The sequence below is a fragment of the Synchiropus splendidus genome, chromosome 12 (assembly GCF_027744825.2).
Source record: "Synchiropus splendidus isolate RoL2022-P1 chromosome 12, RoL_Sspl_1.0, whole genome shotgun sequence".
NCBI classification, from domain to species: domain Eukaryota; kingdom Metazoa; phylum Chordata; class Actinopteri; order Syngnathiformes; family Callionymidae; genus Synchiropus; species Synchiropus splendidus.
In genome coordinates this window covers 2,582,113-2,606,198 of record NC_071345.1, presented here as the reverse complement: position 1 = coordinate 2,606,198, position 24,086 = coordinate 2,582,113, and the positions used below count along the sequence as shown (strand labels likewise).

The 24,086-nt window shown below is 49.1% G+C and overlaps 5 protein-coding genes across 9 annotated transcripts; 1 reads left to right on the top strand and 4 right to left on the bottom strand.

Annotated features, from left to right (window-relative positions):
- Nucleotides 1–62: 62 nt before the first annotated feature.
- LOC128768583 (amine sulfotransferase-like) lies at nt 63–6,054 on the bottom strand. Its single transcript, XM_053881544.1, has 6 exons — nt 5,901–6,054; nt 4,220–4,428; nt 2,804–2,930; nt 2,643–2,737; nt 262–442; nt 63–181 (listed from the first exon to the last, which is right to left on the bottom strand). Exons 1-6 carry the CDS (start codon nt 6,052–6,054, stop codon nt 63–65), a joined length of 885 nt encoding a protein of 294 aa, XP_053737519.1.
- A 942-nt stretch (nt 6,055–6,996) lies between these two features.
- On the bottom strand, nt 6,997–11,602 carry LOC128768582 (amine sulfotransferase-like). Its single transcript, XM_053881543.1, has 6 exons — nt 11,449–11,602; nt 9,754–9,962; nt 8,090–8,216; nt 7,938–8,032; nt 7,236–7,416; nt 6,997–7,142 (listed from the first exon to the last, which is right to left on the bottom strand). Exons 1-6 carry the CDS (start codon nt 11,600–11,602, stop codon nt 7,024–7,026), a joined length of 885 nt encoding a protein of 294 aa, XP_053737518.1. The 3' UTR covers nt 6,997–7,023.
- On the bottom strand, nt 7,317–15,823 carry LOC128768804 (amine sulfotransferase-like). Of its 3 annotated transcripts, none has more exons than XM_053881988.1 (6): nt 14,977–15,823; nt 13,843–14,034; nt 13,630–13,756; nt 13,478–13,572; nt 12,770–12,950; nt 12,525–12,678 (listed from the first exon to the last, which is right to left on the bottom strand). In XM_053881988.1, exons 2-6 carry the CDS (start codon nt 14,014–14,016, stop codon nt 12,560–12,562), a joined length of 696 nt encoding a protein of 231 aa, XP_053737963.1. In that variant the 5' UTR covers nt 14,017–14,034; nt 14,977–15,823; the 3' UTR covers nt 12,525–12,559. The 3 variants fall into 3 exon arrangements, 2 of the variants coding, with proteins under 2 accessions (XP_053737963.1, XP_053737962.1); XM_053881987.1 differs by having other exon boundaries at nt 13,843–14,051; nt 14,977–15,806; XR_008416283.1 differs by lacking the exons at nt 12,525–12,678; nt 12,770–12,950 and adding an exon at nt 7,317–7,721 and having other exon boundaries at nt 13,251–13,572; nt 13,843–14,051; nt 14,977–15,802.
- LOC128768805 (serine/threonine-protein phosphatase PP1-beta catalytic subunit-like) lies at nt 15,719–20,523 on the top strand. Its single transcript, XM_053881990.1, has 8 exons — nt 15,719–15,809; nt 17,406–17,537; nt 18,614–18,844; nt 18,938–19,042; nt 19,113–19,184; nt 19,404–19,555; nt 19,995–20,129; nt 20,209–20,523. The coding sequence occupies exons 1-8, from the start codon at nt 15,758–15,760 to the stop codon at nt 20,311–20,313; spliced, it is 984 nt and encodes a 327-aa protein (XP_053737965.1). The 5' UTR covers nt 15,719–15,757; the 3' UTR covers nt 20,314–20,523.
- bpnt1 (bisphosphate nucleotidase 1) lies at nt 20,206–23,992 on the bottom strand. Of its 3 annotated transcripts, none has more exons than XM_053881985.1 (10): nt 23,548–23,992; nt 23,297–23,365; nt 23,081–23,185; nt 22,910–23,017; nt 22,322–22,370; nt 22,149–22,208; nt 21,962–22,053; nt 21,706–21,903; nt 21,480–21,585; nt 20,206–21,328 (listed from the first exon to the last, which is right to left on the bottom strand). In XM_053881985.1, the coding sequence occupies exons 1-10, from the start codon at nt 23,557–23,559 to the stop codon at nt 21,177–21,179; spliced, it is 951 nt and encodes a 316-aa protein (XP_053737960.1). In that variant the 5' UTR covers nt 23,560–23,992; the 3' UTR covers nt 20,206–21,176. The 3 variants fall into 3 exon arrangements, with proteins under 3 accessions (XP_053737960.1, XP_053737959.1, XP_053737961.1); XM_053881984.1 differs by having other exon boundaries at nt 23,244–23,365; nt 23,548–23,983; XM_053881986.1 differs by lacking the exon at nt 22,149–22,208 and having other exon boundaries at nt 23,244–23,365; nt 23,548–23,977.
- Nucleotides 23,993–24,086: the final 94 nt, after the last annotated feature.

Genomic DNA, 24,086 nt, shown 5'->3' with positions numbered 1-24,086 from the left:
GCGACAAATGATCAAGATTTCTTAAGGCCTTTTGATGAACATTTCCCAGGTCCTTTCAGTTGCTATAGTTTGACCTCCCATGTGATGTCCAGAGGGATTCCTTCCATCTTCTCCTGAAACACCTGGTCAAAGTACTCGTTCTGGGCCACGGTGAAGTAGTTCTTCCAGTCGCCTGCTTTACCTGTCCCACACACACACACACACACACAGAAGGGAAGGCAGGTTGGCAGGGAACAGGACACTGAGAGTGTTGCAGAGTACCTTTGCGCATGGTGGGCACATCCCTTCTGTAGCGACCTTCATCCAGCAGGTCCTTGTAGTTTGCTTTGGGGTTTGTCTTCATGTTTTGGAAGGTGGCCGACTCCACCACTCGATCGATGGCTTCATCCGACAAATCCTTTTCGAGAAACTTGCATATTTTCTCAACTTCCCCTCTCAAGTCCTGTTGGTGACAGAAGTGAAGTCATATCACTGACAGGGCTCCAGACCTGCACACGTGGACATGAGGAGAGCGTGACGGTGGCGTGTTCTCCAGCTCCGCGGCGTGTGACAGTTGTGGAGAGTGTGGTGGACTGTGGTTCACCATGGTAGTTTGAAAGTGATTTTTAACCCAGGGAACCTTTGATCATGACACTGGTCGACTGTGAGTCTCTGGATCCCTGTTTCTTTGATGAGATGGAGTGGTCCTCATAGGTTCTCTGACGTGCTCCTCTGCCTTGGTTCACATCAACACATGCAGCTCTCCTGCTGCCAAGGTGACAACAGTTGGATATTGGCGGTGGCGTCCTCTTCCACGTCCCCATTAGGCTTCACTGATGGAGGACACACTCTCACAGGCAGCGCTAATGCTACGAGCCGCCATCAGTTAGGGACCGTCAACAAATTCTAAAGCCTCAAAGTTTGAGTGAAATCTTCAATAAGGCCATGGAAAACAAACATTTTAGGAGCGAGAGTTGTGACAAGGTTTTCATCACACAAGATTTTGAGAATAGAATCTGACTCAATGATCATTTATTGAGATGCAGCAGACAGACGGCTCAATCTAACCCCTAAATAAAAACCACCGGCTTCTACCAGAGACGTGAAACATTGAATTTCTCACCTCTAGACTTGGTTCACTATTATAAATAATAAACTAATAATGATGCTGGAGACAAACTCCAGTAATACGTTTCATCATGAAACACTTTCAAGAGAGACTGTCGTCTGTACGACACATGGAAGAGAATGAATGTGCTAACTATTTTGTCCATACCGCCCGTCCCTACTCCAGACTGACCTGTTGTTTGGGTTGCTCTGGTGCGCCTAGTATTTCTTTCTTTAGCTGCATCCACATTTTTGTCCTTCCACTCTCAATTAACTTCATTTGATTTTTAAACGTGAACCCAATATAAAGAAATGTTTCTCTTGAAGGCATGCTTTTTGTAGACACTGGAGTCTTGGAACAGCGGCGTTTGTCTCCAACATCATCGTCTGTTTTGGCATTTGCGGCCACAACGGTGTCACCCTGGAGCCCTGGCTCAGGTATTTACACACCTGTAAATGTAAAGTCAGCGTTGCTAGACTCCCTTGACTAAGAGCTCCCTCGTGTTATGGAGCTCTGGAATTTGGCATTGATTCATGAGCACGGTCGAGCTCCGGCCTCAGAGATTATCTTGAACAATGGAGCAAAACAGGTACGTGTCGATGAGTTGAAGAGTCCAGTCAAGTTTGTCAACAATAACTGCTAAAGTAGTCCCAGCTGACTGAAACCATGGGAACTCTTAAGTCGTGCGAGACGCCAGCACTTAAAGGAACGTGCCTGCGCCATCCCATAATGACACATGTTCTTCCCTGACCTTAGACGTGTTGATGCAAAGCTCTCTGCTCTTGGTGCCTGCACTCAAACGCTCTGACACGCAGTGTTAGCCTTGGATTAGAATCCAACACAGGCAAGTTAGAAGCCCCCAGGCATGTTACAGTATATGACCCAGTGTGGATCACATATGGAGAACAATACTGGATGGCAGAGTCACATGGGGCAGCACTTCGACATGCAGTAAAATGTGGGGCTGTGTATCGGCAGGTATCTTGCGGTACGATACGTAGTGGTGACACTATATTTTGCCATACTTTAAGTACAACAATACACTGTAACAAGAACCGTGGTTTTAAGGGGTAAAGTCTGCAGTACTATATAATGTGTATGAAAACAAGTTTATTCTTACAACATCAGATCAGTTAGACTTTCAGTTCCATTTCACACTGAAACAGAGGAATGCATCACTCCCTTAGTCACCAGACTAACCAGTGTGCAAAAAAGAAATGCTTGTAATAAAGACGTCACAAATGCAGCGGCATATCTGAGCATCAGTGTAAGACAACTCAAAATATCAAGACCATATTACGCTATCAAGCACTGCGATGTTTGAGTCTATCAATATTTTCTTACAGCCCTGGTAAAAAGTGTAAGTGCTTGGTTCCTTCTTCACCCAGTTCTCAATTCGACTGAAAGCGCTAGCTCATGATAAAGATGAGCGGAGTAGCGCTGCAGCGATTGAGTGCGCGCAGGACATGGAGATAGGTATGTATCAACTGGTCTAAGATCCTACTTCACGATGGAATGGCGCTGGAATGTTCCTCGAAAAGAACTCATCTCCCACCTTCAACATGTCTTCATACGTGACGTAATGAAGGTTGAGCTTGTCCTTTTCTCGGTGGTATTCTCTGATGTGATCGAACCATGAGCCGATATAAACTGTTGAGAAGCAGAATGGTCGGGTTTCCGTGGTCTGCATGAAAAGAACGACGTGTGCAACTGTACCTTTGCCGTCCATGAAGTCGTCGAAGAATTCATTGAAACTCTTGGGAGTTTCCAGCATCACCCAGCTGATAGAAAAGTGGTACAGAGACACCAGAACGTCTTTGGGGTTCCTCATCACATAGATGGTCTGAGAAATATAAAGACACCACATGCAGCAGTTTAGCGTCCGATGAACATGACTCTTTTTTTTGTTGTTTGTGTCACACATGTGAGCCCCGGAATTCGTCCTTTATTATGTGCTGTCTTCACAAGAGACAGGAGCGAGGGCAGAGAGTCTACCTCATCCGTCAGTCTGCACAGAGCTGCAACACATGGAACCTGCTGTCAGGGCGACAGGATCGACTGGTTGGGCACCACTGGCGTAGGGGGTTGAAATCTTAGCGTCGGGCCCCAAAGATAAAGTTATCAACGTCTGGGCCACATTTCAACTAGGGTCGGGCGATATGGACAAAGAAAGTTATCGCGATGAATGTGGTCATTTTGGCGATAACATCACATTCATTCTCTTCCATGTGTCGTACAGACGACAGTCTCTCTTGAAAGTGTTTCATGATGAAACGTATTACTGGAGTTTGTCTCCAGCATCATTATTAGTTTATTATTTATAATAGTGAACCAAGTCTAGAGGTGAGAAATTCAATGTTTCACGTCTCTGGTAGAAGCCGGTGGTTTTTATTTAGGGGTTAGATTGAGCCGTCTGTCTGCTGCATCTCAATAAATGATCATTGAGTCAGATTCTGTTCTCAAAATCTTGTGTGATGAAAACCTTTTCACAATTCTCTCTCCTAAAATGTTTGTTTTCCATGGCCTTATTGAAGATTTCACTCAAACTTTGAGGCTTCAGAATTTGTTGACGGTCCCTAACTGATGGCGGCTCGTAGCATTAGCGCTGCCTGTGAGAGTGTGTCCTCCATCAGTGAAGCCTAATGGAGACGTGGAAGAGGACGCCACCGCCAATATCCAACTGTTGTCACCTTGGCAGCAGGAGAGCTGCATGTGTTGATGTGAACCAAGGCAGAGGAGCGCGTCAGAGAACCTGTGAGGACCACTCCATCTCATCAAAGAAACAGTGATCCAGAGACTCACAGTCGACCAGTGTCATGATCAAAGGTTCCCTGGATTCAAAATCACTTTCAAACTACCATGGTGAACCACAGTCCACCACACGCTCCACAACTGTCACACGGCGCGGAGCTGGCGAACACGCCGCCGTCACGCTCTCCTCCTGTTCACGTGTGCAGGTCCAATGCAGCCAGTGAGCCGCGTGTTCATCGAATTTATCGTGAGATGAACAATTGTCACTGTGGAGAGTGCGTTTGGCGGGATATCGTGTACGATAAGTTATCGCCTGTCCCTTAGTTCAACCATGAGAAATGTGCTCAGATACAGTGGCCGCTTCTGTTCAGGGTGGGTTACCTTCACTTGCTTCTCCTGGATTCCCAGCGGCAGCATGTCTGGAGTCACATGGGTGCCGTAAAGGCGAGGGTCCGGCCTTTCCCTTTCACACTTGTCCAGCGTCCCGCCCTCGATCCAGGGGACACGCCGCCTGTTGTTGTCGTCCTCCACTTGGTCCGGGTGAGCTTCGTCCATGATCTGGACTAGAATCTGCTGCATCCACGCCGAGCCTACGAACCGTGTATGAAAAGATGAGCAGTGTTGAACCACAAATGACCTCCCTGGCTTCAAACAAGACCGTCCCCATGGAGATGTTCCGCGGTAGCACATTTTCCAAAAGGTCGGCTCTTCTTAAGGAACTTCAATATAGTTGAGCAAAGAATATGTCAGCGTAATGTTGACTAAAGTAAACAGATGCCACTCCCACACATTTGTAGATCCATGCCAATCCTCAGTCACATGCAGAGAGTCCACTGCTCACTGCATGGTTCCTGAGACGTTTTCATGCTTTCTGTGGGGAATATATCTGTTAACATAGATATATATATCGATGCTGATCACTACAGATGCAGCTCACCAGAATCGACAGTCAGTTTGTAAATGAAACTAGCAGGGTTGGTAGATGGTGGTGTTGAACCCAACATTCAGCTTGTTAAAATGTACTATTTGAAATATTTGTGTTGTAACTGGTGGTGGGACTTTCACAAGTTTACAACAACAGAATAATGTCATTTCATTGACACGTAATTCACACTACTCTGAAGGTATTTGAAATTCTTATACAAATATTTAAAGACATGAAAAGAGCTCTGGTTTAAATCAGGTGAGATAAAAACTTGAATATAGACACCGTGGTGATTTGTTGTCAGACTGCTGCAGAATAAACACTATTCTGTCGTTTCACCGTGTGTGTGGCTCCATCACTTGCTTCACTAATGCACCACATTCATTCACATCGAAAAATGTGCCCAATATTCGTATACCATTGAACTGCGACGAATTGAGATGAATTCATCACAAATTCTCAGATGAATTAGATTCGTTTTTTTAATCGAATCCCACCTCTAGTTATCACCCATTTTGTATGGATGTTTTCTTATGACATCTGCTCTGTTTATGCGAGTTGTGTGTGTGTGTGTGTGTGTTGTTGGCAGTATTGAATATTTCTGACGTCTGCAAGCTCAACTTCCAGTGGAAACGTTCTGGCCTTTGGCGACCCGACTCACAATGGCTCCGCCGTAGACTGACTTCTCGTTCAGCCTGAAACTTATCAGGTTAGTTGGGGGGAAAAACTGGAAAGACGGGTGAGCTGAGTTACTCGTTCCACTGGATTCGCTTGCACAAATACAATACAAGACAAATATGAAATGGAATATGACATAAATGAAGAGATGGAGGGGAAAAAGCCCAAACCGTGAAAGGGCACTTCATTTATGACAGATTCAGATCTTTTAACATTTTACATAAAAGCAGTCCGGGCTTCATGACACTTCTCCGTCTTGAAATATGTGTCATGCGGACTATTCAAATGTGTTAGGCTGAGCACCTTCAACATCTGCTGCACTTTGGGATGGAATCGTTTTGTTCCCCTCACAGCTGGGTGAAGAGCCCAAGCCACGGCCGGCACGCTCCACTCTGGGAGCCTGTGCCGTGAAGGAAACGGCTCAAATGAATGTATTGAAAAGTTAAGTTCATCACCCACCTGATTTGGGGAAGGTGACAATGCACACGTCAGTCGGCCGAACCTCCATATGCAGCAGCTCATCCAGGTCTTTTGGGGTCTTTCCATCCTGCACTGGGAAGTTCTTGCCCTTGTATTTGAATAGAAAGGGGCTGATCATGTCCATGGACTCCATCGGAACAGCAGCCTGGAGGACGCTGGAACGGCAGCGGCGTGTCACGCGGCTGAACTCGCGGCTTCACTGTCTCTCTGCAGAGTGAGTGAAGAATTCTCATTGACTCAGTGCAGGCTGTGACACGAGATCAGCGTCAGGCTGTATATGATCTGGCAGTGTGCCACCTTCAGGTAGTCCATATCACCGCAGCAGACAGGCCCAGGGAGAAGGCCGGTCTTCCCTCCATGCAGTCTGAGCTCTCAACGACGGGATCCACTGGAAGAAACTTTGCTTCCCACTTGTTTGTCTTGTTTGTTCTGGGAAATCATTTATGACTCAATGGTAAATTTAGTTGACCCTCAAAACATTGTATGCAGCGGCTTAAACTCACACGAACCCTCTGGTCCCGGTCCAGTTTGAGTGCGCGACGTTATCCCAACGCCGTCCAAACGTTTGCCTCAACATGCGCCAAGTTGTGAACCCATATTTATAAAAAACAAAACTTTCCTCACATGCGAACCCACTCATTGAGATACAGAATATGACAGCACTTGTTTCTCTCTGCTACATTTCCTCACTGCTTCTGAATAACTACCGGATCTCGATGCCCATCCTGTGTGTGTTTACACCAACAGCATCGACATACAGATTTTGACGGCGAAGAGTCTTTGTTGTCGACCTTATCGATGAGGTCAGCTGATGGAGGCAGCTCTTATTTGATCTCCCCATGTGTTTCCGATGAAGGTCAAGGTTCTCATTGTTTAAAGGGATCAGTGGCTGTCTGCATGAGCTGTGGACCAGTGAGTGTTGCTGGAGCCATGTCGTTGGGAGGGGCCACAGCTTCCGTCAAAGGAATGCAGGACCCCCACTTTGTAACACAAACATTCAGGACAGGATTAACAAAACGAACAAGCGGATCAGGTTTTTATTTTTTACGCCATATTATTTATTCAAATAAAAATAGCAGTTGAGTCTTTCGCTTCCCGTATTTTAGGGTTTGACCTCCCATGTGATGTCCAGAGGGATTCCTTCCATCTTCTCCTGAAACACCTGGTCAAAGTACTCGTTCTGGGCCACGGTGAAGTAGTTCTTCCAGTCGCCTGCTTTACCTGTCCCACACACACACACACACACACACACACACACGTGTCGGTTAGGATCTGAAGACGACAACATTCCAGCTGCAAATTCAGCAGAGTTACCTTTGCGCATGGTGGGCTTGTCCTTCCTGTAGCGGCCTGTCTCCAGCAGGTCCTTGAAGTTGGCTTTCGGGTTGGTCTTCATGTTATCAAAGGTGGAGGACTCCACCACTCGATGGATGGCTTCATCCGACAGATCCTTCTCCAGAAACTTGCATATTTTCTCAACCTCTCCTTTAGCGTCCTGTCACCGTTCACGTTTGAGAGTCAACACATATGGTACATATTGACGCTAACATTAGCACACGATCAGGTAAAACCCAAACTCTCGATAAATATTGACTCCCATCGACATGTGGTGATCTGCCTGCCTGCCTCCAGGGAAGGTTTCTTCAGGCATGTGTGGTGATGAATCTCAAATATTATTGTTCCACACACTGTCAACCTTCATGGTCCCATTTTCTCACCACAGTTGGAAACGTCACCCTTGTGCTTCCGTAGGACTCAGAGCTTCAGTGTCACTGACATCCTGTCACTGCCAGCTGCGACCTAAATGCAACTATTCACAGGTGGAAATGGAGAAACGTGGTTGTGAAGTGAATTGGCTCTTCCTGGTACATCGCTGACTCAAAACTGAATTACAGATCAGAACAATGGACCTTAATGTTTCATGCAATTACAACTGGAGCGGAGCTGCTGAACTGGTCTGTCAGCAACAGCCGCGGACGTAAGAGGCCAGAGCTGTCTCCTGGAAACATCACCAACCTTCAGCATGTCCTCAAACATGACGTAATGCAGATTCATCTTGTCCTTCTCGCGGTAGTATTCTCTGACGTGGTCGAACCACGAACCCATAAACGCTGTGAAGCAAAGGGTTGTATTGGATTTCATTCAGAGAATTGGGTGCACAAACTCACTTTTGCCGTCCATGAAGTCGTCGAAGAATTCATTGAAACTCTTGGGAGTTTCCAGCATCACCCAGCTGATAGAAAAGTGGTACAGAGACACCAGAACGTCTTTGGGGTTCCTCATCACATAGATGGTCTGAGAAATATAAAGACACCACATGCAGCAGTTTAGCGTCGATGAAAATTACTCTTTTTTTTTGTTGTTTGTGTCACACATGTGAGCCCCGGAATTCGTCCTTTATTATGTGCTGTCTTCAGATTCTTAAGCTGGAGTGTAGGGTGTAGCAGAGTGGATCTAACCAGGGATCGTTTGTGGTCTATCAAGATCCGCCGGCTCGCCGGAACACTCAGTGAACGCCCTTTGACAATGTATTTATGAGTGACTCACACAGACATGGAGTTAAGTGTGACACGCAATGTCAGGAGGGAAGCGAGACGTGGAGGGCGTGTGATGTGCTCTGGCTTTCTCCCACTCAGGGGAGGAATTCAAGCTCGAATGTCGGAACGAGAGACAGGAGCGAGGGCAGAGAGTCTACCTCATCCGTCAGTCTGCACAGAGCTGCAACACATGGAACCTGCTGTCAGGGCGACAGGATCGACTGGTTGGGCACCACTGGCGTAGGGGGTTGAAATCTTAGCGTCGGGCCCCAAAGATAAAGTTATCAACGTCTGGGCCACATTTCAACTAGGGTCGGGCGATATGGACAAAGAAAGTTATCGCGATGAATGTGGTCATTTTGGCGATAACATCACATTCATTCTCTTCCATGTGTCGTACAGACGACAGTCTCTCTTGAAAGTGTTTCATGATGAAACGTATTACTGGAGTTTGTCTCCAGCATCATTATTAGTTTATTATTTATAATAGTGAACCAAGTCTAGAGGTGAGAAATTCAATGTTTCACGTCTCTGGTAGAAGCCGGTGGTTTTTATTTAGGGGTTAGATTGAGCCGTCTGTCTGCTGCATCTCAATAAATGATCATTGAGTCAGATTCTGTTCTCAAAATCTTGTGTGATGAAAACCTTTTCACAATTCTCTCTCCTAAAATGCTTGTTTTCCATGGCCTTATTGAAGATTTCACTCATACTTTGAGGCTTTAGAATTTGTTGACGGTCCCTAACTGATGGCGGCTCGTAGCATTAGCGCTGCCTGTGAGAGTGTGTCCTCCATCAGTGAAGCCTAATGGAGACGTGGAAGAGGACGCCGCCGCCAATATCCAACTGTTGTCACCTTGGCAGCAGGAGAGCTGCATGTGTTGATGTGAACCAAGGCAGAGGAGCGCGTCAGAGAGCCTGTGAGGACCACTCCATCTCATCTAAGAAACAGGGATCCAGAGACTCAGAGTCGACCAGTGTCATGATCAAAGGTTCCCTGGATTCAAAATCACTTTCAAACTACCATGGTGAACCACAGTCCACCACACGCTCCACAACTGTCGCACGCCGCGGAGCTGGAGAACACGCCGCCGTCACGCTCTCCTCATGTCCACGTGTGCAGGTCCAATGCAGCCAGTGAGCCGCGTGTTCATCGAATTTATCGTGAGATGAACAATTGTCACTGTGGAGAGTGCGTTTGGCGGGATATTGTGTACGATAAGTTATCGCCTGTCCCTTAGTTCAACCATGAGAAATGTGCTCAGATACAGTGGCCGCTTCTGTTCAGGGTGGGTTACCTTCACTTGCTTCTCCTGGATTCCCAGCGGCAGCATGTCTGGAGTCACATGGGTGCCGTAAAGGCGAGGGTCCGGCCTTTCCCTTTCACAATTGTCCAGCGTCCCGCCCTCGATCCAGGGGACACGCCGCCTGTTGTTGTCGTCCTCCACTTGGTCCGGGTGAGCTTCGTCCATGATCTGGACTAGAATCTGCTGCATCCACGCCGAGCCTACGAACCGTGTATGAAAAGATGAGCAGTGTTGAACCACAAATGACCTCCCTGGCTTCAAACAAGACCGTCCCCATGGAGATGTTCCGCGGTAACACATGGGAATTTTCCAAAAGGTCGGCTCTTCTTAAGGAACTTCAATATAGTTGAGCAAAGAATATGTCAGCGTAATGTTGACTAAAGTAAACAGATGCCACTCCGACACATTTGTAGATCCATGCCAATCCTCAGTCACATGCAGAGAGTCCACTGCTCACTGCATGGTTCCTGAGACGTTTTCATGCTTTCTGTGGGGAATATATCTGTTAACATAGATATATATATCGATGCTGATCACTACAGATGCAGCTCACCAGAATCGACAGTCAGTTTGTAAATGAAACTAGCAGGGTTGGTAGATGGTGGTGTTGAACCCAACATTCAGCTTGTTAAAATGTACTATTTGAAATATTTGTGTTGTAACTAGTGGTGGGACTTTCACAAGTTTACAACAACAGAATAATGTCATTTCATTGACACGTAATTCACACTACTCTGAAGGTATTTGAAATTCTTATACAAATATTTAAAGACATGAAAAGAGCTCTGGTTTAAATCAGGTGAGATAAAAACTTGAATATAGACACCGTGGTGATTTGTTGTCAGACTGCTGCAGAATAAACACTATTCTGTCGTTTCACCGTGTGTGTGGCTCCATCACTTGCTTCACTAATGCACCACATTCATTCACATCGAAAAATGTGCCCAATATTCGTATACCATTGAACTGCGACGAATTGAGATGAATTCATCACAAATTCCCCGATGAATTAGATTCGTTTTTTTAATCGAATCCCACCTCTAGTTATAACCCATTTTGTACGGATGTTTTCTTATGACATCTGCTCTGTTTATGCGAGTTGTGTGTGTGTGTGTGTGTGTGTGTGTTGTTGGCAGTATTGAATATTTCTGACGTCTGCAAGCTCAACTTCCAGTGGAAACGTTCTGGCCTTTGGCGACCCGACTCACAATGGCTCCGCCGTAGACTGACTTCTCGTTCAGCGTGAAACTTATCAGGTTAGTTGGCGGGGAAAAACTGGAAAGACGTTACTCATTCCACTGGATTCGCTTGCACAAATACAATACAAAACAAATATGAAATGGAATATGAGATAAATGAAGAGATGGAGGGAAAAAAAACAACAAAAAAGCCCAAACCGTGAAAGGGCACTTCATTTATGACAGATTCAGATCTTTTAACATTTTACATAAAAGCAGTCCGGGCTTCATGACACTTCTCCGTCTTGAAATATGTGTCATGCGGACTATTCAAATGTGTTAGGCTGAGCACCTTCAACATCTGCTGCACTTTGGGATGGAATCGTTTTGTTCCCCTCACAGCTGGGTGAAGAGCCCAAGCCACGGCCGGCACGCTCCACTCTGGGAGCCTGTGCCGTGAAGGAAACGGCTCAAATGAATGTATTGAAAAGTTAAGTTCATCACCCACCTGATTTGGGGAAGGTGACAATGCACACGTCAGTCGGGCGAACCTCCATATGCAGCAGCTCATCCAGGTCTTTTGGGGTCTTTCCATCCTGCACTGGGAAGTTCTTGCCCTTGTATTTGAATAGAAAGGGGCTGATCATGTCCATGGACTCCATCGGAACAGCAGCCTGGAGGACGCTGGAACGGCAGCGGCGTGTCACGCGGCTGAACTCGCGGCTTCAGAGTCTCTACAGAGTGAGAGTCTCTCTACAGAGTGAGTGAAGAATTCTCATTGACTCAGTGCAGGCTGTGACACGAGATCAGCGTCAGGCTGTATATGATCTCGCAGTGTGCCACCTTCAGGTAGTCCATATCACCGCAGCAGACAGGCCCAGGGAGAAGGCCGGTCTTCCCTCCATGCAGTCTGAGCTCTCAACGACGGGATCCACTGGAAGAAACTTTGCTTCCCACTTGTTTGTCTTGTTTGTTCTGGGAAATCATTTATGACTCAATGGTAAATTTAGTTGACCCTCAAAACATTGTATGCAGCGGCTTAAACTCACACGAACCCTCTGGTCCCGGTCCAGTTTGAGTGCGCGACGTTATCCCAACGCCGTCCAAACGTTTGCCTCAACATGCGCCAAGTTGTGAACCCATATTTATAAAAAACAAAACTTTCCTCACATGCGAACCCACTCATTGAGATACAGAATATGACAGCACTTGTTTCTCTCTGCTACATTTTCTCTCCGCTTCTGAATAACTACCGGTTCTCGATGCCCATCCTGTGTGTGTTTACACCGACAAATTTTTGTTGTCGACCTTATCGATGAGGTCAGCTGATGGAGGCAGCTCTTATTTGATCGCCCCATGTGTTTCCGATGAAGGTCAAGGTTCTCATTGTTTAAAGGGGTCAGTGGCTGTCTGCATGAGCTGTGGACCAGTGAGTGTTGCTGGAGCCATGTCGTTGGGAGGGGCCACAGCTTCCGTCAAAGGAATGCAGGACCCCCACTTTGTAACACAAACATTCAGGACAGGATTAACAAAACGAACAAGCGGATCAGGTTTTTATTTTTTACGCCATATTATTTATTCAAATAAAAATAGCAATTGAGTCTTTCGCTTCCCGTATATTAGGGTTTGACCTCCCATGTGATGTCCAGAGGGATTCCTTCCATCTTCTCCTGAAACACCTGGTCAAAGTACTCGTTCTGGGCCACGGTGAAGTAGTTCTTCCAGTCGCCTGCTTTACCTGTCCCACACACACACACACACACACACACACACGTGTCGGTTAGGATCTGAAGACGACAACATTCCAGCTGCAAATTCAGCAGAGTTACCGCTGCGCATGGTGGGCTTGTCCTTCCTGTAGCGGCCTGTCTCCAGCAGGTCCTTGAAGTTGGCTTTCGGGTTGGTCTTCATGTTATCAAAGGTGGAGGACTCCACCACTCGATGGATGGCTTCATCCGACAGATCCTTCTCCAGAAACTTGCATATTTTCTCAACCTCTCCTTTAGCGTCCTGTCACCGTTCACGTTTGAGAGTCAACACATATGGTACATATTGACGCTAACATTAGCACACGATCAGGTAAAACCCAAACTCTCGATAAATATTGACTCCCATCGACATGTGGTGATCTGCCTGCCTGCCTCCAGGGAAGGTTTCTTCAGGCATGTGTGGTGATGAATCTCAAATATTATTGTTCCACACACTGTCAACCTTCATGGTCCCATTTTCTCACCACAGTTGGAAACGTCACCCTTGTGCTTCCGTAGGACTCTTCACTGTCACTGACATCCTGTCACTGCCAGCTGCGACTGAAATGCAACTATTCACAGGTGGAAATGGAGAAACGTGGTCGTGAAGTGAATTGGCCGCTGCTTCGCTCTTCCTGGTACATCGCTGACTCAAAACTGAATTACAGATCAGAACAATGGACCTTAATGTTTCATGCAATTACAACTGGAGCGGAGCTGCTGAACTGGTTTGTCAGCAACAGCCGCGGACGTAAGAGGCCAGAGCTGTCTCCTGGAAACATCACCAACCTTCAGCATGTCCTCAAACATGACGTAATGCAGATTCATCTTGTCCTTCTCGCGGTAGTATTCTCTGACGTGGTCGAACCACGAACCCATAAACGCTGTGAAGCAAAGGGTTGTATTGGATTTCATTCAGAGAATTGGGTGCACAAACTCACTTTTGCCGTCCATGAAGTCGTCGAAGAATTGGTTGAAGCTGGTGGGCGTTTCCAGCATCACCCAGCTGCCGGAGAAGTGGTACAGAGACACCAGGACATCTTTGGGGTTCCTCAGCAAATAGATGGTCTGGAGCACAGACATGTGTTGAATTGGCAGGCAGGAAAGGTTCTGCCGCCTCTTTTGCCAGGGCTCTGTCTTCCATGTTTGCTGACCTTCACTTGTTTTTCCTTCACTCCCAGCGGCAGCATGTCGGGGGGAAGGTGAGTGCGATTAAGGCGAGGATCCGGCCTTTCTCGTTGACAGTCGTCTACCATTCCGCCCTCCATCCAGGGGACTCGATTCCTGTTTGTGTCGTCCTCCGCTTGGTCCGGGTGAGCTTCGTCCATGATCTGGACTAGAATCTGCTGCATCCATAACGTGCCTACATGTTGAACCAAGCAGAGATCTGGAACTAGTCATATCCGGACCATTTCGGCTGCAGTATTTCTTTGCAATATTGCCTTCACCACTGTGGACGGCGAGAAGCCGTGAAAGTTGATGGAATCGATACGTGGCCGTCCAGACCAGCTCTAAATCAGGGTCTGGATCAGTGGCCAAATGTGGCACTGGTAACGGACTGATGAGGCTTCAATGAAACCACTTCATCACAGCCCACTAGAGGACAGTCTTGGTTGAACAGCGGCGTGAGGTTTCATTGAAACTCTTGTTCAATTCCCAGGTTTTTGGAGCAGAGAGGGCCCTCTAGCGGGCGGAGAACGTGACGCTCGCTATAATAACAGGAAATGAATCCCACAGTAAACAAGAAACACTCGTGAAATTCCCTTCCGCTTGCTGGAGGCAACTGTGCGTCTAAAGCTGGAGTTAGTCTCGTGTGTTGTTCTTGATAAGCATTGTGTCTATGCAGGAATGCAGAACGACTCACAGACGTGTGGAGAATGTTGCACGACAGTCTGCAAGAATGACACCACGAGGCTCATACCCAAGGTCTTCTCTGCACATGACCACACATGAGTAAACTCAAGTGATACCACCACTGCAGCTCGAGCCTCAAAGATGCAGCAGGGTTTGGGGTTTTGTCTCAATAGCATTTGAGGCAGAAACCTTCTTAGAACTGAAGCTTCTCCTTCTTATGCAAAGATTTCAAAGTTGTTAACCGCCCTGATCTTGGCCCACACGAGCCCTGTACTGGCCCAGGTATTTAGGTGTGAGAGGCACAGAAGAGGCACAGGAAAACAAGCAGTTTGGTCTGTGGTGTAGGAGGACATGGTTACCATGGTCCCCATGACAAAGATGAGTCCAAAGCAGGTTCCTTGCAGGACACCTGTGAGAGTGCACTGGTCACTAACCTGATTTGGGGAAAGCCACGATGTAAACGTCAGTGGGTCGGACCTCCAAATGCCGCAGCTTGTCCAGATCTTGGGGCGTCTTTCCCTCCTGCACGACAAAGTTCTTCCCCTTGTACCGGAACAGATAGGGGCTGACCAGGTCCAGCGAGTCCATCTGGGATGCTTGGAATTCTACAGCAAAGTGGGAGAGGCTGTCATTGTGACGGGACACACGCCTCCGAGGGGCTGTTGGTACACGTGACACCCGCCGGCTCATTGGCTGGATGGAAGGACGAGCATTTGCATGGAGGAGTAACCAGAGAGCAGAAAGCTGTTGGCTTTGTTAACAACAGCTGAGGAAGGGTTGAACCTGAAAGGCCGTGGTTTTGTGTCACATGCAGCGTAATGTGCCTCACCCAGAGTAGGGAAGAGTCGCTGGCATTAACCTGCACCCACATACCAGCTTCCTCTCACACATCAAAAAACCATTGAATTGATGACGTGATTTTCTCGAGGTGTGTGTGCGTGTCTGTTCAGAAGTGCACTGGCAGCCTTTCCAGGGTGTCCCCACCATCCAACCCCATTGGTTTGAATGTTAAGGGACTGTGGGATGAAGTGTTTAACGTTACTAACGGTATTATTGGTGTGTGTTTACTTTCAAGGATGCGCTACTGATCCGTTCTAATAGTGATCCCGGCCATCGTAGCACCGTCCAGGTTCGGCAGGACTGGCCCTTTAACGAGCCTGCGAGTCCACGCTGAGGGACCTCTGCCCCGCGTCCTCCCTCCTCCGTGACTGAAACATGGCGGAAAGCGAGCTCAACGTTGACAGCCTCATCTCCCGCCTGCTGGAAGGTACCAACCCCACCCTGCACGCACTCGCACACGCTTCGCAGCTCAAAGTGAAGCGAAGCGGGCCGGTATTTTTCCACCTGCGAGGCCCAACGAGCTCCCAAAGAGCCGGCGACGCGGCTCGTTAGCATCTGCGTAGCACTGCCGTCGGGAGAGCGCCGCAAAAAATGGCGCAGCTTGGTTAACCGAGCGGCGCCTCAGCCGCCCGACAGAGACGCGCAGGAGAGCGGAATGATCCGTCGAGTGCAAATGCGTCTCGGCGGGGGGCAAACGAACCGATATAGTCTGTTGTGGCGGCGGAGAAGACGGTCGTTTTCCCGGACACGCCCCCTCGTAGTGGCTGTTAGCAACCGTCTGTAAACACGCGCCATGAGATGGAGCCCAGTGCTAATAATGGTCTTGAAATAACGCGTCGAGTGTCAATGGTTGTTGTTGGTGTTGACTTCTAAATAATGTGTTTAGTATTTCGATGCGTATCCGCTGATGCTTGTCCAGCAAATGTCGTGCTTTACACATCCACCAAGTCTACGACCCAGCAGTGAAGTGTTCCAAGCCACCGTCCCAGATGGCGACAGGTCACCCAGGATGACCTCTGCGCCACGCCAGGCTGGGCAGTGCACGACAAAATGGTGTGCACACCAAGCACCTGGAGCTCGTGTGATGGGAGGCGGATCTTCTCTGCCTTGTGTTGACTTGCTGGAAGCTCACCTGGGACTGTAAACAAGCCACTTCCCGTTCCACATTCATCGTCATCGGTTTGACCGGTGAAGGTTTGGCAACAACAGTGGTGAGGGATGAAGAAAACGAGTGACTCCATGCCTCGAATCGGCGAGAGTTACATTTGAAGAGTGGCTTTCAAAACGTGACAAGTCCGTCTGACAGCGTTTCAGAACGGAACACATTCATTTCACCCTCAACGCTGTGCATTCAACAGCCAAAGTTGTGAAACTATTTTCACTGGACATGAAACTATCATTTTCAGTCTGAGCTATTTGGTCAAAGAGTCAGTTCGAGTCGTGTTCTACGAAACAATTGGCGCAGTGTTTAAAGTAAGCAACTGAAGCCAGCCTGGCACTAGTGTTCACACGTCATGTCCTAAACTCCACTAAACTCTGTCTGACACGACGTGAGGCTTTGACATCGCTGAAGTGTCTCTGCTGTTATTAGAACTCAAACATAATGAAATGAGTCATTACTAATCCAGTGAACAATCATATTTGTTCACTGGATTAGTAATGACTCATTTTTTCCTAGTTACTGTTGAAGCAAAATATGTGCTGTTTTGTGTGACAAACTGTCTCTGGTGTTTGTGCTGCACCGACCTCACCACCTCCACTCACCTCCAGCTGAGCAGACAAGCTGCTCCTTCCTCGTCTGTCAAAAACAAACTCGCCGCAAACCTGTCTTCATAAAAGGGGGCTGTGAACCAGCTCCGTTGTGTCCTGTCAGAGCCAAATAAAAGAGTCACTGAGTTACAGACTTGTAAAAACAAATTCAACATTGGAGCAATGGCTGTTCCTTCTGTATTGGTTCAGTTTCTGCCTCTCTAAATGTATTGATGCTGCTGCTTCATGACGTCCTCTCGCTCGTCTCCCACAGTGCGAGGATGTCGTCCGGGGAAGATCGTACAGATGACGGAGGCCGAGGTCCGGGGCCTCTGCATCAAGTCCAGAGAGATCTTCCTCAGCCAGCCCATCCTCCTGGAGCTGGAGGCCCCGCTGAAAATCTGTGGTGAGAAAGCTGTCCCTGATTCACATCTTTGCGCGCGTGATTTGGAAGCATACATATCGGTTTTCGCTGGATTCTTGAGGGCGGTTCTGAACAGGATTTTCTCTGTGGGTCGGCTGCTGGTCTTCGGAGATGGAGGGAGTTATTTTGGGCCTGAGAAGTCGGCCTTTTGCTGCGTCCCTTTTCAGTACAGTACATGTTGAGGTGGAAACTGCCTGCACCAGATCTTCTGTCTTACTGTTAGATTTAAAACACCAACAATACACATTTGGCCTCTTCTGGATTAAGGTCTGCAGCAGTTGGACTTCCACCTGGCTGGGCTTATGTTGGGCTGTTTTTCTGGATTGTTCAAGGATGGCAGATTATTTTATCACTTATGAAACAATCCTATGAAATAAACACGCAGTCTGAGATGAGTTTCACTCTGGATTTGTCTGTTAAAGAAGGAGCACTGATGACCACTACCATCCTATCAGATTAGATTAGATGCCCTGTACTAGTCCCACAGTCTGTCGACTTCAATGTTGTGTTTTTCATTCATTTTATCATGTGAGATGTCTGAGGATTAGCGTCTACATCAGTGGTGAGACAAGACTCCTCATGTCTTTGATGTGGTGAGTTAATTATGGTGCGCCACACACGTTACAAGCGATGTCAGGGTTCTTTTTTTGGCAAAATCTAGTAAGATGAAGAAAGTTCTGGTGCCTCTCTTTGCCATAAACAAATGACACGGCTGATCGTTGCGTGCAGGACGTCCTTCTCTCACATGTGCTGCACTCAGCAGGCAGAGGCCGTGGTGCTGGTCCGGTTTTTCAGCATGCTCTTAAGAGCCTGACAGCTGGCTGATCAGCATCAGACATGTTTTTGGGTCACAGAAAACCTCCTGCGGTGGACGTGGCTATAATTACGACTCCTATGAAGCTGCTTCCTCTTCACGGTGCCACACATCCGAGATCAGTGGTGCAGTAGAAAGGAGTCTTTTTCTCTGAATGTATTGTTGCACCACCTCTAGTTTTGGTTGCACCTGCTAAGATCTGATGGAGTCTGACTGTGTCAGCTGACGCTCCTCTGCCTTGCAGGCGACATTCACGGTCAGTACACGGACCTGCTGCGGCTCTTTGAGTACGGCGGCTTTCCACCTGAAGCCAACTACCTGTTCCTGGGCGACTACGTGGACCGAGGGAAGCAGTCGCTGGAGACCATCTGCCTGCTGCTGGCCTACAAGATTAAGTACCCGGAGAACTTCTTCCTGCTGCGGGGGAACCACGAGTGCGCCTCCATCAACCGCATCTACGGCTTCTATGACGAATGTGAGTCTGAGGGCCGGGGTCCCAGTGAGGGGCCCTCACTGTAAATGTTTCACACCTGTCCTGTGTGCGTTTTTGAAATGTCTCCGTCTGCAGGCAAGCGCCGGTTCAACATCAAGCTCTGGAAAACGTTCACCGACTGTTTCAACTGTTTGCCGATCGCTGCCATCATCGATGAGAAGATCTTCTGCTGCCATGGAGGTCAGTGTGGAGAGTCACGGTGACATCGTCGTCTCCAAGCACGCTGATCTCCTGTCATGTGACCTTGCAGGTTTGTCTCCAGATCTTCAGTCTATGGAGCAAATTCGCCGCATCATGAGACCTACCGACGTCCCAGACACAGGTAAAGACTGGAGGATGGTGAATGTGTAGCAAGCAGCAGGTCAGAAGTGAGGGACACGTGGAGACGCTCGGAGACAAAGTTAGGGAGGACAGATGTTGGAGGTGAAGAAGAGCAGGACCATGATGAGGTTGGTGGGTGAAAGCGTGAGTCGGCCAGGTGGGAGGGTTGAGGAGGGTGGCGTGGCACCTGGACTGGCTGTGATGCAGCGTCTCCTCTCAGGTTTGCTGTGCGACTTGCTGTGGTCGGACCCCGACAAAGACGTGCAGGGGTGGGGGGAGAACGACCGGGGGGTGTCCTTCACCTTTGGCGCCGACGTGGTCAGCAAGTTCCTCAACCGACACGACCTGGACCTCATCTGTCGAGCGCACCAGGTGAGGACCGAGCGTTTTAAAAACCCAAAAACTACAACTGTAAATCAGTTTTGTTTACTGAAATAAAAATGAAAAGTAAAGTTTTTCATAGAACAAGTCACTGAAGCTGCGTTGTCTGTTTACAAAACGAATCAAAACAAACTGAAATTATGTGGAAATTGTCTCTTGTCGAATTGTGTCCAGTCGGTGTCGTGGCTGCTGGCCAAAACTCCATGGAAACTATTTTTGTGACCTATTACAATTTTCAATCTTGTTCCAACACCCAACATCGAAGGACGACAAAAACAAAGCTCATAAAAACTCAACTCAAACTAAGCATTTTTCCAAAACTCATTCAAACCTAAACCAATTAGAACCAACTGAATTTGAAAGACAAAAATTGAAAACTAAATAAAAAGGAAAAAGTCCGACTTGAAACCCACCCGCTGTGTCTCGGCAGGTGGTGGAAGATGGTTACGAGTTCTTCGCCAAGCGACAGCTGGTGACGCTCTTCTCTGCCCCGAACTACTGCGGAGAGTTCGACAACGCCGGAGGGATGATGAGCGTGGACGAGTCGCTCATGTGCTCTTTTCAGGTGGGTCGCGGACTCCAGCTCGGGCCGTGCCAAGTCGCGCTGACACCAGCTCACCTCTGTCTCACCTTCATGTCTCCAGATCCTAAAACCCTCGGAGAAGAAGGCCAAGTACCAGTACGGAGGAGTGAACTCGGGGCGCCCGGTCACTCCGCCCCGCACCACTCAGGCTCCCAAAAAGAGGTGAGCAGCTGCAGCAGCGCCCCCTGCTGGCCGCCTCAAACACTCCAGCCTCCTCTACAGCTCGTTCATGTGTAAACACCAAGTCCTGGAGTGTGTTCTTCTCTCTTCTTTTGCTTGATGTGGGTATTTTTATCAACACGAGTGGTATTTTATTCTTTTTTTTTTTTTTTTTAAACGACTCCATCGTGTGTCAACTCAGTCCATTCCAGAATATTCAACTCCAGATGAAGTGACCTCCGCGCGCGGTCGTTTTTGATCCGTTTGTGTGTGAAGAGCGGCGGCGAGGCGTGGCGCCATTTTTATTTCACATCAGCTGCAGCATGTTCGATGTCCGACCGTTTCATTTAACCATATTTAATATATCGACTGCAGGTGTGACGTCAAGGTGGCTACGCATGTGCACTTTTGGTTTTGTGAGGAAATTAAAAGTCTATAGAACCATTGAATGTCCCGGAAACAACCAGAACCACAGGCGGAAAATCAGCTTTTATTTCATGGTCAATCAGGCCACAAAATCCAGTCATTCCAGTCGCACTATGGAACTCGATCGGCGCCGGAACGGAAGAGTCGTGGTGGCGCGCTCCCAGACGTGTCGGTGTTCACTTCCGGTCACATGACACTGCATGTCACTGTAAATACGTCCCAGTCAGGCGGTGGAGCTGAGGCTCCTCCACTGACGCTCATGAATGAAGTCACTATTAACCAGTGTGTTTTTATTTATTCGATCTTTGCCTTTGATTTTTTTTGCTTTGTAAATCTAAAACCATGTGCAGAGATTTGTACGAGTGAAATAAATGGAAGTGATGTTGAACGTGACGCGCGTCTGGTGTGTGTCTGGCGTGGAGGAGGCGGCGTCGTGGCGCCGGCTCAGTCGCACTTGAGCGCCTGCAGCACCGAGGCGGGGACTCTGCTGGCGTAGTCCTCGTGGTGCCGCAGCGTGGCCAGGACGCCGGTGGAGTTCATGTGCTTCACGTCCGCGTGGTAGCGGTACGGCCTGTTGTGCATGTCGGTCAGCTTCCCTGCGGGAGGAGAGAAGGTCACCGCCCTGTGAACGTCTGATCTGCACTGTGACCTGCTGATGTTGACGCCAACGCTGGCTGCTCAGTGACCTGGTGCTGCCCATTATGCTTGCAGGGAAGTGTAGCCTTAGCAGTAGAAGGAGGCTCGTACCTCCCACCGCGTGCAGGATAGCTTCCGGAGCACACGTGTCCCACTTCTTGCAGCCGGGGCTGGCGAAGACGTACGCCGTCGCCCGTCCCTCGATCAGCTGGATGATCTGCAGCGACAGGTTTGTGTGCGTCAGCATGAGAGTGAGGCGAGTGTTCGCGGCAGGCAGGACACAGTTGGTACCTCCACCGGCTTCTATATAACAGGACATGCGCCAGGAGTCGCCCACCTTGTTTCCGGCTCCGCCCACTCGCACCACCTGGTGCGGCTCCATGGCTTCCACGCAGTCGGTCACCACCTTGTTGCTGTGAGAGCGGGTGGTGGTGACGACGCGGCGGTCTCCAGGAGCTTCTTGGAGCTGGAATCCAAAGGCTCCCAAGCCCGGCATCCCCCACAGGGTCCGGCCCAGATGTGCGCCGGGTCCCAGCTGAAGGGAAGCAGGGGAGGGTCAGGAGCGGCATGAGGAGGTTGGAGTGGCTCAGGACCTGGTAGTTGAAGAAGGGCTGGTTGATGACGCCGGCGATGGCTCGGCCCGCGTGTGCGATTCCGATCAGCACCGTCACGTTGTCCAGGAGCCCTGAGGAGGAAGGAGAGGGCTCTCAGTCCGGGTCACAGCCGGCGTTGGTGCTCAGAGAGCAGCCACACGTCAAGTCCAGAAGGAGAATACCATACAGAAAGCCTTGCTCAAGAGTTGAGGGGAGTCTTTAGCGTCAGTGAGGAGCAGCTGTGAGGCTGAAGATGGTGATGGCTCAGGGAAGCAGAGAGAAGAGAGGCGGCAGCAGAGAGCAGTTACTCAGCATCGGCCCAGAGAGAAGCAAACCTGAACCTGATGACCAGAGGCTCACCTTCCGTGTACTCCTTGGTACCGTCCAGAGGATCCACCCAAACCACCAGCTGAGTGGAGACAACGTGTCACACTTAGTTTGTACAGGCTGCTGCTGGATTGACAGATTCCTATTTGCTCCCTGCTTCCATCAGCTCTGGAGCAGGTTTTTAAGTTTCTGAGACATCCAAACCTTCCTTGAATGTTTTCCATCCAGCGTGACAACAAAAAAATACCACCGTTTTCTCTGCCAGAGTGAAGACACCAAGGTTTCTAGCCTGCTGTCTCGCTCACCTGTGCCACGGTTCCGTCTGTGCTGAGCTCTGCGGGTCTGACACCATCGAGTTATGTCAACAATGGAGCAGGAGGGGACTGACTTCTTCGTTCTCATTCATGAAGTTGTATTTTGACAGAGAGCGTGGTGTGGCGGAGCGAGTTCTTCAGCAAGTTACCGCTGCCAGGTCCAATCTAAACCATGACTGTGGCTGCTTTGATGGAACGTCACTCTTCAGATTCTGAGGATCGTTTTTTTTTTTTTTTTGCAATGAAATGTGAGGCGCTGGTGTCCCACAGTTCAGGTTAGGAGGCAGGGAGCGGCTGAGGAACTCACCTCCTCCTCAGTGATCCCACTCAACTCCACTGGACACGTCTTCTGAAGAATCTCTTCACTCTGGCCACTTTCAATCAGATCTTCGCTGACCTCCTCAGATGGAAGGTCCTACAGCAGAGAACACACTTCACTGTGGAGTGAGAGAGGAGCGAGCCTCCTCCTCCTCCTCACCTCCTCCCCAATGATGGTGACTTTCGGGAAGCGCCTGGCCAGTGACGCGCAGATGCTCTGCTGCGCCAGGCGGTCGGCCAAAGTCTGCAGGTCGTTGGCGCCGGTCTGTACAGAGGGGAAGACCATAAAGCGTCGACAGGCCTCGAGGCTGCACCCGTCTCACCTTCTCCACGATCCCCAGCTCTCCACTGTGCAGAACCTTCCTCACGATCTCACCTGCGCGCTCGGCCACGGAGAAGGCTGACGCCACCAGGCGCATGACCACCGCTGGGCTTCCAGACATCCCTGGAGTCAACACAAGCCGGTACACGACAGCTCGGCTCTGACTCTCAAGACAGGTTCAACAGGCGGCTGGACGGTTCCGTCCAGCCAGGTAGCCACTTCTCAGGCGTGATCCGAGCTAACACGCCGTCACCAAGTCTAGAACACGACACAAAACAACCGATCGCTATCGGTCCAGTACTTACTGTCATGAACATGGACAGAGGTCAGTTGGGATCGGACGGTTTCCTCGGCAGCGTTTGAAAGCGCGGTGACGTGAACTGCCTTTTACCCAGCGAGCTAGCGCCGGCTGCTGTCAAGATGCTAATCCTCCCAACACGGAAGTGTCGGCTCCAGAGAATGGCGGCGAGGGACGTCGTACAAATCTGCCTCACTCGGCTCGATCACGGAGCAAAGGTGGAAATAGCCGTAACGTGTTGGCTTGACGGTGAAGTTTATGCGCTGCACCGTTTGTTGTGAAGGGAGACGATGCGAACCCGGAAGTTGGTAGGCAGCAGTTTTCGCCGTCTGAAGGTTCAAAGTGGCGGCGGTCACCAGGTCCTAGCGCCCGTCAAGTTCGCCGAGTAGCCGCAGACAGACGCTTTTTGGAATAAAACAGACGAAACCGACTCAGTTTTCCTGGCTCACCGACTGACAGATGGTCAGAGGGTCACTGTCAGGATGTACACCACTGTGACGATGGAAACTACAAGGAGACCACTGCCCAAAACCACATGCTCACTGT